The sequence below is a fragment of the Schistocerca nitens genome, chromosome 5, assembly GCF_023898315.1.
Source record: "Schistocerca nitens isolate TAMUIC-IGC-003100 chromosome 5, iqSchNite1.1, whole genome shotgun sequence".
In the NCBI taxonomy this organism is placed as follows: Eukaryota; Metazoa; Arthropoda; class Insecta; order Orthoptera; family Acrididae; genus Schistocerca; species Schistocerca nitens.
Window position 1 is genome coordinate 221,116,888 of NC_064618.1, and position 14,673 is coordinate 221,131,560.

The 14,673-nt window shown below is 36.1% G+C and overlaps 1 protein-coding gene across 1 annotated transcript in view; it reads left to right on the forward strand.

Moving 5' to 3' along the window:
* LOC126259858 (tyrosine-protein kinase hopscotch) overlaps positions 1–14,673 on the forward strand; it is a 189,787-nt gene that overhangs the window by 113,669 nt on the left and 61,445 nt on the right. The window contains exons 12-13 of the mRNA XM_049956914.1: positions 3,651–3,784; positions 11,136–11,300. Of these exons, the coding sequence (XP_049812871.1) occupies positions 3,651–3,784; positions 11,136–11,300 (299 nt within the window). The remainder of the gene's footprint in view (positions 1–3,650; positions 3,785–11,135; positions 11,301–14,673) is intronic.

The following is a 14,673-nucleotide window of genomic DNA, read 5'->3' on the forward strand; positions in this document are numbered from 1 at the left end:
TTTTTGATACATCCTGTATTATTGAATATAATTTGGTGCTCACTTTGTAGTTTATCTTCTGCAGTGACAAATTATCTGCATGGTAATTTATATATGTTGGGTATTCTGTGTCCCTTGTCATGTTTCATTTATACCAGCCCCCAAAAAATGCCCCCAACAGATACAGAATTGGTGGATCTTATTACATTAGTGATGCACTGTGAAAGCATTGAAGAAAAATAGTGCCTGATGTTGTTGTACAATACTGAGAGATAATAATAATAATAATAATAATAATAATAATAATGCGAATCAAGCACACCAACAAAATATATACATTTATTAATGTTCATGCACCTACCAACATTGCCAACAAAAAAGAACCGGAGAAGACAGAAAAATTTTGGGAAAAACTCGAAACTGAAATGTCCAAAATTCCAGAGGAGGATGTAAAAATTCTTCTAGGGGATTTCAACGCGCAAATTGGCAAAGAGAGGAAATATAAAAAAAACAGTCGGTAATTACCCTGCACACAAATTCACAAACAAGAACGGCATGAGACTCATCGAGTTATGTCAGCAAAACAACCTAAAAATCGTGACAACATCACTTCGAAAAGACCCCAAGAAACAAAAAACATGGAGATCACCAAACCTTCAGCTTGGTGAATTTCAAATAGACCATGTTGCGATCTCCTATGACTTCCAGAAAGAAATACACGACGTTCAAGTCCGCAGAGGGGCAAATATAGATTCTGACCACTACCTTACCAGAGTTAAAATTAAATTCACTCCAAAAAGGAAACGCCAAAGGAAATCACCACTAATTCCCAAATTTGACTTGAAAAATATCAAGGAATCAGAAATTACAGAAGCATGGGATAAACAACCAACAAACAACTGGAAAGATTTCCGAACGAAAATTATACAGAAAGCAAGAGATTTGATTCCGTTAAAGAAAATATCCAAGCATCCATGGTGGAATTCGAATTGTGATAACGCATTAGAAGAGAGACAACAAGCCTTTTTAAATTACAATTGTGACAAATCAGAAACCACACAACAAACATTTTTCAAAGTGAGAAAACAAACAGCTAAAATACTTAGACAAACTAAAAGAAAATACCTTAATGAACAGCTAAACACAATTGAAGAAAACTTTAAGAACCACAACACTCAAGATTTTTATAAAATATTCGCAAATCAAATCAAAGGATACACTCCACAAAATCTCTGCTTCCGGAAACAGAATGGAAAATTGGCACTAACTAACAAAGAAAATTGCCAAGAACTAGCTAAATATTTCTCACAACTCCTAAATTGCCCACAACCAAGTACAAGATTCCCCAGATTACAACCAGAACACACGAATGAGACTTCACTACCACCATCTCAAGAAGAAATTTATAGTCACATTAGAAAACTCAAAAATAATAAATCATCGGGAGAAGATGGAATTGTAGCTGAACTACTGAAAAACCTTGGTCCAAATTCGTTAAAAGAGATCACTAGCATCATCCAAGAAATTTGGCAGACAGAAAATATCCCAGAGGAGTGGAAGTGTGCACTAATTCACCCATTGCACAAAAAGGGAGAGAGATCAGACGTAAACAACTACAGAGGCATTTCACTTTTACCAGTTACCTACAAAATTCTATCTGCATGTCTCCTAAAGAGGGCACAAGAACAACTAGAACATACAATTTCAGATTACCAAGCAGGCTTTCGTCCTAATAGATCATGCCCGGAACAGATATTCAACCTTAAAACTATTTTAAAGATTAAAGCAATCAGGTCAAAACCAATAATCTGCACATTCGTTGATTTCAAAAAGGCATACGATTCCATAGACAGACAGTCTCTATGTCACATTCTCGAAGAACGAGGCCTAGACACTAAAACCCGAAAACTAATTGAACAAACACTAACAGAAACCAAATCAAAAATTAAATTCAGAGGGGAAATTTCGGAACCATTCTCAATTAAAACAGGAGTAAGACAAGGAGATGGGATCTCACCACTATTATTCAATATAGTTTTGGACAAAGTTATGAAAGAGTGGGAAGTAACACTAAGGAAACAAAGCTTGTGGAAGCCAATTGAACTAGGAAGAGGTAAAGGAAAATTGAACATCCCTTATTTAGCGTTTGCAGATGACTTGGCAATTATAACTGACAGTGAAGAAACAGCAGTAAAACAAATTGAGACACTTAAAGAATGTGCTGAGAAGGTTGGCCTGCAAATCTCCTTTGAGAAGACAGAATTCATCTGCTCAAAATTAGATATTTCGAAACTAAAAACAAAGTATGGTGAAATAACTAGAGTCAAGCACTTTAAGTATCTCGGTGAAGTTATTGAACCAACAGGACTTGAGAAAATAGCACAAAAAAACCGATTACAGAAAATCAAGAAAGCATTCGGACTTATTCAAAATATATATAACAAGAAATGTCTATCAAAAGGCACTAAAATCAGACACTACAACACAGTCATCAAACCAACAGTCACATATGCAAGTGAAACACTCTCCCTGAATAGAAAATTAGATTTACACGAAATTAAGAAAGTAGAGAGAAAAATTATTAGAAAAATCCTAGGACCACGATACACACAAGATGGATACAGGCTGCAGACTACCGAGACAACCGAAAAAATATCAAACATCGAGGCAGATATCAGGAAGAGGCGGATGAAGTTTTATGGACATATAGACAGATTACCTGGAAACAGGTTAACTAAACGTCTATTGGACTATATGACATCACTTAAGGCAACAATACCCTGGGTAACTGAAGTTAAGAAGGATTTGAAAAAGGCAAAAATTGACATAACAAACACATCAGACCGGGATACATTCAGAAGAAAAATCGACAAGTGGAAGTTTACTCCAGAGACGGAATCTAAACCTTTCCGACCAAAGTGGACCGAAGAAAGTAAGAAGGCCTTTGGGGAGGCAATGAAGAAATACTGGGAAAATAAGAAGAACATTAAGAAATGTTAATCACCTGCTTATCGTTCTCCCATGGGGACATTCGCTAATAATAATAATAATAATAATAATAATAACAGTAATAATAAATAATTGCAATAAATGATGACAGATATATGGGACTCATTTAACATATACCAAATGAAAGGCTCCATGATATGGGAGGTGCTGTATTCACAGCAATAGATAAGAATTTTTAGTCAACTGAAGTAGCAATTAAGGCTTCATGCAAATGATTCAGTTCAGAATAACTATCAAGAATAGGATGAAAGAAGTAATTGAATACTTCTATTGGCCACCAGACACATGTGCTGAATTAACTGACAACTTTAGAAAAACACCTAAATTTACTAGTACTTTAATTCACAATAAATAAGGAGACCTTTGGTACATACATACTTGATATTGATTTCCAGTACGCCACAAGAATTTGTATATCATTTCTTTTAAAATTGGAGATCGTTTGTTGCCAGGTTTTGTACTTTCTGAACATAATTTTTAAATTTATTTTTCTGTATTTGCTAGTACTGTGTTTCACACCTGAAAATCAAAATACCAATCTTGAATATGTAAGGAAACATAGAAAACATTTAAAATATCAACCGAACATTTTTTTTTTTTTTTATTTCCAAAGTCGCAGTAACAGTGACATGCAGAATAAGTAATTAAAATTTAATTTTCAGAAATGACAGATCTTGATTATCCAAGAGTCAATGGGACTCTGGATGGAGATAATGTGTCAATAGGTGGTCTTTCAACACGATATAGTGGAGGCAGTAGCTTGGAAGGTGCGTGGTTACTAGACAGAGAATCAAAGGTAAGTTTATCGATTGCATTTCATAATAAGTATGAAATTTTGGATTATGTCAGTTACTTACACAGTGAGTGAGGTGCTCAGTAATACATCTTGTGTCAGAATAGTAACATTTTCCATCTCCAGTAATTAATTAATACTACACTCACAGTGGTTTTAATGTGAGCATCAGGTTCTACATCCACATGTCTACTCTGCAATTCACAGTTAAATGCCTTTCGCTCTACTTCTCTACCGTTCCAGTCTCGAACAGTGTGTGGGGAAAAATGAGCACTTCAATCATTATGTGCAAGCTCTGATTTCTCTTGTTTTATTACTATGATCATATCTCCCTATACAGGTGAATTCAACAAAATATTTTTACCTTCAGAGGAGAGAGTTGGAGACGAAAATTTCGCCAAAAGATGCCATCACAATGGAAAACTCCTCTTTTTAATGATTGCCACTCCAACTCACGTGTCATATTCATAACTCTTTCTCATCTATTTTGTGATAAAACAAAAAAAAAAAAACTCTCCTTTGAACTTTTTCAATGTCCTCTGTCAGTCCCAGCTGGTAAGGATCCCATATCACACAGCAGTACTGTAGCAGGGGGCAGCCAAGTATAGTAAGGCCGTCTCTTTTAGTAGGCATGTTGCATATTCTAAATCATCTACAATAAAACAGTCTTTGGTTCACTTTCCCCACAACATTAGCTATGTAATCGTTCCTGTTTAAGTCATTCATAATTGTTTTTCCTAGGTATTTAGTTGAATTGACAGCCTTTAGATTTTTGTGATTAATCGTGTAACTGAAATTTAATACATTCCTTTTAGTACTCGTACCATACAATATCATGTCTAAATCATTTTGCAGTTGGTGTTGGTCTTCAGATGACTTTACTAGATGTTAAATAAGTGTCATTTGCAAACAATTTAAGATGGCTGTTCAGACTGTCTCCTGAGTCATTTATATAGATTAGAAACAGCAGAAGACCTATAGTATTTCTTGGGGAATGCCAAACATCACTTCTGTTATACTTGATGGCTTTCCATCGATTACTATGAACAGTGACCTTCCTGAAAGGTAATCACAAATCCAGTCGCACCACTGAGGCGATACGCCATAGGCATGCAGTTTGATATGAAGCTGATTATGATGATTAGTATCAAAAGCCTTGTGGAAATATGGAATCAGTTTGAAATCTCTGTTGGTAGCACTCATTGCTTTGTGAGAATAAAGAGCTAGTTCTGTTCCACAAGAATGATATTTTCTGAATCTGTGCTGACTGTTTGTCAATAGATGATTTTCTCGAAGGTAATTCATAATGACTGAATACAGTAATTGTTCCAAATCCTACTGCAAAATGACATCAGTGATAAGAGTTTTTAATTCAGTGGATTACTTATATTTCCTTCTTGAGTATTGGTGTGACTTGTGCAACTTTTCAGTCTTTAGTTACAAATCTTTCATCGAGCAAGTGGTAGCATATGATTGTTAAGTACAGACCTATTATATCTGTATACTCTGAAAGGAATTTAATTGTGTACTATGAGGGTCAGAGGACTTGCCTTCATTAAGCAATTTAGGCTGCTTTACTACACGAAAGGTATCTCATTCTCACTTACTTGATGTTGGCAGCAGTTATGGATTTGATTTCTAGAGTATTTACTTTGTCTTCTTTGGTGGAGTAATTTCAAAAAACCACATTTTGTAACTCCTTTAGTGGCACTGTCATCAATAACATTAGAGTCACTGGCGCGCATCTAAGGTATTGATTGTGTCTTGCCACTGATGTACTTTACATATAATCAGAATCTCTTTGGATTTCCTGCCAGACTTCAAGATACAGTTTCATTGTGGAAACTTTTGCATCTCACATTGAAGTCTGTACTAAATTTTGAGCTTCTGTAAAACTATGCCAACCTTAGGGATTTTGCATTCTGTTAAATTTGGCATGCTTTTTTTGGTGCTTCTGCAGCTGTATTCTGGCCTGTTTTTTGTACCATGGGGTGGTCAATTCCATCTGTTATTAATTTATTTTGTATAAATCTCTCAGTTGCTGTTGATACTATTTCTTTGAATTTAAGCCATGTCTTGTCTTCACTTACATATTTCAGAAGGAATGGAGACTGTCGCTTGGGAAGGCATCAAGCGAATTTTTATCCGCTTTTAGTAGATATAGATAAGTCAAAATAACCATTGGTGAAATTAAAAGCAAGGGAAGCTACAGTAAGAGCACCGTGGGAATTTCACTGTAAACACAGAGGAGAGCAGATGGGTGGAAAGAGTACACTGAAGGCATCTATAACGGGGAGGAATTGTCTAATGACATGAGAGAACAAGGAATTGGAGTAAATATGGAAGAGAGAGAGGATCCAGTATTAGAGTCACAATTCAAAACCATTTTGGGAGACGCGAAATAAAATAAGGCAGATGGAATAGATAACATTCCATCAAAATTTCTAAAATCTTTGGTGGAAATGGCAACCAAACGACTATTCAAGTTGATGTGTAGAATCTGTGAGATTTGCAATGTATCTTCAGACTTTTGAAAAAATAGCAACTGCATATTTCTGAAGAGAGCAAGAACAAATAATTGTGAGAACTATCACACAGTCAGCTTAAAAACTGGTGCAAGCAAGTTGCTGAAACTAATAATATACAGAAAAAAATAGAGGATCTCTTAGATGATTATCAGTTTGGCTTTAGGAAATGCAAAGGCACCAGAGAGACAGTTGTGACGTTGCACTTCATAATGGAAGCAGGAATGAAGAAATATCAAGTGACATTCATAGGATATGTCAACCTGGGAAAAGCGTTTGACACTGTAAAATGGTGGAAGATATTCAAAATTCTGAAAAAAATAGGAGGTAGTTTTAAGAAAAGATGGGTAAGTACAATATTTTCAAGAAACAGGGGAAACAATAAGTTTGGAAGATTAAGAACAAAGTGCACAGATTAAAAAGACTGTAAGACAGTGATGCAGTCCTTAGCTCATACTGTTCAGTTTATACATTGAAAAAGCAAAGATGGAAATAATATACAATTGTTCAGACTGTTAGTAATGTTCTACTTCTGTGGAGAGAAGTCAGCCAGAACTGGAGAACTGTTTGTGGAGGCACTTTGGAACTTATCAACATACTGCAAAGGTAAAGGTAAGGGTACAGGTATAGGTAAAGTCTGTTGTGCAAGTCCGGGAGGTGCTATCAGCCTGACTGCAGACTCTTTATTTGCCGCGGCACTGGTAGGAGGATTGATTGGGGTGATGGATTCTTCTACCCAGCCACCCTTTACTTCTGGAAAAGGTTTCTGGCACTCATTTTGATAACAGGCTAAGTGGACATGATGCCTTCCTGGAGGAAAAGGAACAAGCAAACATGCTTGACCCTGCTTGTAATTGAACCTCAGACCTCCAGGGATGGAGTCTAGTGCTCTACCTGCTATACCACCATGGCCACGTAAAACTGCTAAATGAAAAAGAAAATGTGGAGATCAAACCACATAAATTGTGACTTTTTCTTCCACAAGGAAAGGATTGGAATTCAGTTCCTTACCAAATGTTGATTTAATTGTGCTATTATTTATGCTGTAGAACAGCACTAAGTGTCACACACTGCACGACAAAGAACAAAATCATGTATAGGACCAGTTACAGAATATTAATAATATAATCATAGTACATGTTAGACAAAAAGTTTGTAAAATGAATATGAAATGGCAAATCAAAAAAGTTTTATCATTATCAGTATGGTAAAGCTCAGTTTCACACCTGACTTTACATTTAGTCTCATTCATATTTCTGCATGTCTTATTCAAGAATGACTTAGCAAAGACATTTTCGTATCCATACAGTATACTGTAAATTGTTTCCCTCTAGCATGACACCAATGGCTAGTGATATCATAGACTCCACCATTCTCAGCAGCTGTTATTTTCTGCCAGAAGATTGGTTTGGTGCAACTTATCACACTAGTCTATCCAGTGCAAGTCTCTTCATCTCTGTGAAACTATTTCAGTCCACACCCATTTGAATTTATATACCATATTTGTGCCTTGGTCTCCCTCTACAATTTTTACTCCCTACCATTCTCTCCCTATCCAAATTGATTATTATTTTGACACTGTGAGATGTGTCCTACCAGCTGAGCCCTTCTATTCGTGATGTTGGCCATGAATTATCTCTGTGATTCAATTTTGTACCATTTAATTAGTTATCCAACCTAGCCATCTAATTTTCAGCATTCTTCTGTAACATCATACTTCAAAAGCTTCTATATACTCTTCCTGTCTGCAAGGTATATAGTCCATGTCTCATTCCTATAATAAACTACATTCTAGACTAATGCTTTTAGAAAAAAGTTCCCAAGGCTTAAGTTTTAATTAGATGTTAACAAATTTCTCTCTTTCAGAATGCTTGCTCTGCTATTGGCAACCTTCATTCCTTCATTTTATATCTTGTTTATTTTGGTCAAAATCAGTTATTTTGATGCAGAAATGGCACAACTCACCAACAGATTTTTGTGTGTCATTTACTAATATAATCCTTTAGCATCATAGATTTAATTTGAATACACTTCAGTACCCTTGTTTTCTTTTTGTCGATGTTCGTCTTATAGCCTTCATTCAGGACACTACCCTTTTCATTAAACTGATCTTCCATTCTTGTGTCTTTCCGATGGAATTACAGTGAATTGTCAGTTGTGGTTTATGATTCTCATAGCATACATAATGTAAACCATTGGTTGTGCTACATGAATCATGTCGTCATTGTGGTAAAATTTCACCTTCAACCGGGAACAGCTGATGTTAATAACAGCATAATAATAACACATTTTGTTATATATACATAGAATAAGAAAAGAACACAAAATTAATTCATACTCAAATTATTACTTCATCCTCTATAAATTCTTTTGCCAAATTGTAGTATACCACCACTTTTTTTCTGCAGCTATTGATATTACCTTATATTCATCTGACCAGAAATTCTTTCCTTAGTTTCATTTCACTTCACTGACCTCCACTACATCTATACTGAGTCTCTGCATTTCCATTTTCAGATTTTCTAGCTTGCATGCCATATTCAGAATTCAGACTTTCAACGCTCCAACTTCTAGAGTGTTACTTTCGATGACCACTCAATCTTTTCTCATGGTTAACTTCCCTTTTGGCAGTTGCCTTCTACAGATCTAAATGAGTGACTGTTCCATAATCTTTTACTACTGGAATGATATCATGACACTTTCTCAATTGCAGGCCACATGTACTGCCTTGTGTGTCTTTAACACAGCGGTTTCTGTTGCCATCTGCAACCTCCAGCTGTTGATCATTTCCGATTTGTTCTCATTTCAGGGGAAGTTTCCCCAGCCCAAGAGCAAGAGGTTACCCTGAAACTTTGTCCTTTGTCTCTCTCGTTGATGGACCTTAAGCAAAACAAGGATGACTTCTTATACCAGAAACGTTTGGCCACCATTGCTGGTGATTCTTATTCAAAATTTTAGCAGTGGCTGGGATGTAATGCAGAATTCAAAAGGATTTGATTACTAGCTAAAGTCATAATCTCATGACTACAGGTCTAGACCACTAACACCTGTATAAACTATCTGAAACCTACTGGTGTCTTCAAGTATTTTTTGTGTATACAACGTTAATTACTGCTATTTGTACAGTTTCCAATTTTCTAATTGCACTCTGTGCAAAATTTTACCGGGTGGCATCCCCTTGTGTTCCTCTCCCCCAGCTTACATCCGTGTACTATTTTTTCTTAATTTCCTTCTCCTAATATTTAATTGCAATTCCTGATCTCCTTTAAATGTCTGAACAATTTGTCTAATTTACAGTTTCTTCAGTTCACTGACATAGGTTGTAGGCATATTAACTTTTTCTACTGTATGAGATGCTGTGTCTGCCTTGGCTGTGATAATGTGTTCATTATGCTGCTGGTAGAAGCTCATCTGCATTTGTATTTTCTTATTCATTATTTTTGCTACTCCTATGTTTCCCTATTTGAGTTTACGTCATTAATAATGTACTCTTCAAGCTTTCCCGGCGGATGTGTTGTAAATAGTCTTCAAGGGTTTGCCACCGGATCACGTTGTGCAAATTCCACAATAGTTCCTCAGAGCAACTGTCCGACTACATCTTCAGGTGGTTCAACCTTGCTGGTGGTTAGGTGCGACTCCACCATCAAGGTTAAACCACCTAAAGATGTCAGACAGTTGCTCCGAGGAAATATTGTGGAATTTGCACAACATGATCCGGCAGCAAACCCATGAAGACTATTTACAGTATCATACTCACCTGACCATAAGCCATGTTCTTCATGCTGCTGCTTGTTGCAGTTTCCCTCTGTATCTAGTTCTGTATCCATTTCTCTTTTTAAATTTTGATCCTCCCTAAATTAATCAAATAACATTACCTGCTCCAACCTCTAGACTGATAACATCATTATCCTGTGTTGTCCCCCCCTCTGATCAAAATATGGAACTATTTTATCTGTTTAGTATTTTGCTCAATATGATGCCATCATCATTGAACCATACAGAACAGCTGCATTTCCTCAGGAAATGGAACAGTTGAAGTTTCGGTTTGCTTTCAGTTGTTCGCAGTACCAACAAGGCAAGGCCTTATTGGCTAGTGTTATAAAGTCATGTTAGTCAGTCGTCCAGACTGTTGCCCTTGCAACTACTGAAAAGGTTTAGCCACTCATCAGGAACCATATGAAAGTCTGTTCTCTCCACAGATATAGCTGGCTGTATCACTCAAGCATGCAAGCGAGTCGACTGTGGCAAGATCCATGGTACATAATGGAAAAAATGTTATTCATTCTGTAAAGCAACATTCTCATTTTTATGCAGTTATGTCTGTGATGCAGGAAGATGTTTACCTGTGAAGATATTGCATCTAATAAATAATGATAACCACATCTGACATCCTGAAGTTTTCATCAAAATGTGCAGTATTATTGCATGAAATGAAATGTTCCTTTCTGTTCTGTTTGACAAGAGAGTTGGTTAGTAATTGATTGAAGAGTAAGTGTAAATAAAACGCACAGAACCTAAATTATTTAAAGTATGTTGTTTAAAACAAAAAGAAATGAGTTATCAAAACAAAAATTCATAATACAATAGTGCCTCATTTTTATAACCTTAATAATTTATGTTTTCTTGCTATTTAGATAATTTTTCATTAGTTCTGCAGTGAGGGCCATTTTTAGACATTTCTCACCCCTTCCCCTCTTACTGGTAATGATGTACTGAGTATGTACCATTAAAATTATGTTTTCTTTTGACTGCTAGCTGTAGTTTTTAAATCAGTTACTGAAATTTCTGCACAAATGTCATAGATTGAATGTTTGTCATGATTTGTACAGGACCAGTATTCGGAAGAGGAGCTACTGACACCAGACATATCATCTATATTAACAAATTTCAACTTCCAACAAGATAATGCCTCTGTTGATAGTGTTACCACAATGCAAGCTATATTTGAACTGGATGAAGACTACAATGTTGTTTTACAAGGTAGAATTGGACAGGTAAGATGATTTGTGGTTAATACATGTGATTTATTTCAAAATTCTCTAAAGTTATTATTTTGAGCAAATAAGTATTGTTTTTATGCCAGTTACCATGCTTGCAAACAAGACTATTTGTGTTTCATATTAAATATTTGTTGAAAATGGGGTCCACATGCCTCTGTATTACAGAATAATAGTAAGAAGAATGGAGAAGATAATTTAGGATCTGTTAGATGATGAACGGTTCAAGGCAAAGGCACCAAAAAGGCAGTTTTGATTCTACACTTGACAATAGGAGCAAGACTTAATAAAAAATTGAGACATTTTCATGAGATTTGTTGACACAGAAAAAGCATTTGATTGTGTAAAATGTTGCATAATGTTTGAAATTCCCAAGAAAAATAGGTCATATACAATATCTGCAAGAGAAAGCTATAAGAATGGAAGACCAAGATAGAAGCACACAGATTAAAAAGGGTCTAGTGCAGAAATGCCTTTCACCTTTCTTGTTCAACCTGTATATCAAAGGTGCTAAAAAGGTAACACAAGAAAGGACTATAACTGATATAAAATTCACAGTGAAAGGTTATAATGAGCACATTCACTGATAACATTGCTATCCTCTGTGACATTCAGGAAGAATTATAGGAACAGTCTACTGAGCACAGAATATCAATTACGAACAAATCAAAGAAAGAGGAGAAGCAGAAATTATATCAGTGACAAACTTTACATGAAATTTGGTGACCTTGTAGTAGGTGAAGTGAAGGAATTCTGCTAAGTTTGAAGCAAAATAGTACACGCTGGGTGAAGCAAGGAGAATATAACAAGAAGGCTAACACAGGCAGGGAAAGCATTCATCACCAAAAGAAGTCTCGAAATGTCACCGCTGTTATAGCTTCACAGGTATCTCAAATCTTTCATTTCTTTAATAGTTTAGTTGGCAATTTCACTGTGGCACACCAGTTCATTTAGGTGTCCACACTGATAAAACTTATTAAACCATAATCTTCCTTTTTATTAATGATAGTCTTGAGTGATGCTAGGAGATCTCGGTGACCAGCTGATAAGCTGTGATAAACTATCAACTTTCAAGGAAAACAGTCATCTAAGGACAGTAAAATGACTCTGTAATGTGACGAGGGCTCTGATCAGGTGTTAGCAATACTTTTTGAAGTGTCTGACGTAACACATCTTTGAGAGTCTTTTTGGGAGGACTTAGAAAATGGAAACCATCTGTGGGTATTATTTCTATTGAAAATACCAAGCAAATAAAATATGCATCATCAGTTACTAAAACATTACAAACAATAATTTAGAGTTACTTGTGCATTGTTCCGAAACCAGGTACAGAATTAAACTCTTTGCTCATGATTTATCACTTCCAAACTGTTTACCATTTAGTGGTGATCTAGGTACAATAAATTTTGATGCCATGTGCAGTGAGCACCCCAGTTAGATTTGCCTACTGGTATTGCAAACTGCATGTACTTGCATATGGAAGCTCATGTGCCAGTTATAAAGTCTCATCTTCCCTCCACAGCTGTGCAGCAGGAGACTGTGATCCAGGGCCTTCAGTGTGGGAACACAGTAACCATTATGTGCCGAAAACACAACAGTGCACTGTTACAAACATTTGTTTGCTGGGTTTTCAATGGTTGGATCAGCTTCACACAATACAATCTTGCCTTCTTCACTCATTCTCCATCTTCTCCATAAGTTAAATGACTGTTAACAAAGTTGGCAATAGAAAATACTTCTGTTTCTTCCATTTCCAAATTGATGAGGCCTTGATGCCTTGTTGTATCCTATCAACCGATCCCTTCATTTAGCAAAATTGTGCCATAAATTGCATTTTCCCCAATTCAGTTCAGTACCTCTTCATTGGTTTTCACATCTATCCATCATCACCATTCATTTGTATTAACACATGTCAGAAAGTTCTATTCTCTTTTTGTCTGAACTGCTTATGTTCGACATTTTAGTTCTGCACAAGACAACACCCGAGACAAATATCTTCAAAAAATACTTTCTAATGCTTAAATTTATATTAGATGTTAACAAATTCCACTCTTTTTTGGGAGTGCCCTTCTTTCTGTAGCCAGTCTATATTTTCTATCCTCTCTACTTCAACCGGCAGCAGTTATTTTGCTGCACAAATAACAAAACTCATCTACTACATTTAGTGCCTCATTACCTAATTCAGTTCTACAGGCATCTCCTAATTTGATTCAGCTACATTCCATTACCCTAGTTTTCCTTTTGTTGTTGTGAATTCTATACCCTCTTTACAAGATTCAAATCAGTCCATTCACCTGCACTTCCAAGTCCTTTGCTACCTCTACCAGAAATACAATGTTTTTGGCAAACCTCAAAGTTTTTATTTCCTTTTCCTGAAATTATATTCCCATTACAGAATTATCAATTACCATTCATTTCCTTTCCTGCTTACTCAGTACATGGATTGAATAGCTTCATGGAAGGGCCACAACCCTGTCTCACTCCCTTCTCCGTCCACAGCTCGTGGCTAATGGATCACAGGGTCCCGGTTTGATTCCTGGGTGGATTGGAGATTTTCTCTGCCGAGGGACTGGGTGTTTGTGTTGTCCTCATCATTCCATCATCATTCATGAAAGTGGCTAGATTGGCTTGTGTACAGATTGAGAATGTGTACGGGCACTGACTACGCCCCACAAACCAAACATCATCATTCTCACTCCCTTCTCAACCACAGCTAATCTTTTCATGTCCTTCGGATATTGTAACTGCAGTCTCATTTTAAATAACCTTTTGGTCCCTGTATTTAACTCCTGCTACATTCCAAATTTCAAAGCGAATACTCCAGTTAACATTTTTAAAAGCTTTCTCTTAGTCTACAAATGCTATAAACGTAGGTTTGCTTTTCCTTAACATGTCTTCTACAATAATCCATAGAGTTATTGTACCTTGTGTGTTCCTAATTGTGTCCAATATCCAAACTGATCCTCCACAAGGTCAGATTCTACCAATTTTTCCATACTTTTGTAAATACTTCTTGTCAGTATTTGGCAACCATAACTTATTAATCTGGTAGTTTGATAAACTTCACATTTGTCAGTGCCTGCCTTCTTTGAAATTGTAATTACTACAGTCTTATTGAAGTCTGATGGTATTTCACCTGTCTCATATATGTTGCACTCCAGGTAAAACACCTTTGTCATGGCTGGCTTTCCAAAGGATTTCAGTTATTCTGAGGGAGTGTCACTACTCCAGAGGCCTTGTTCCAACTTACATCTTTCAGTGCTCTGGCAAATTTTTTCACTTTATCATTTCTTCCATTTCATCTTCACTTACTTCCTTTTCCTTTTCTGTAACATAACCATCAAGTTAGTTTCCCTTATGTAGTCCTTCT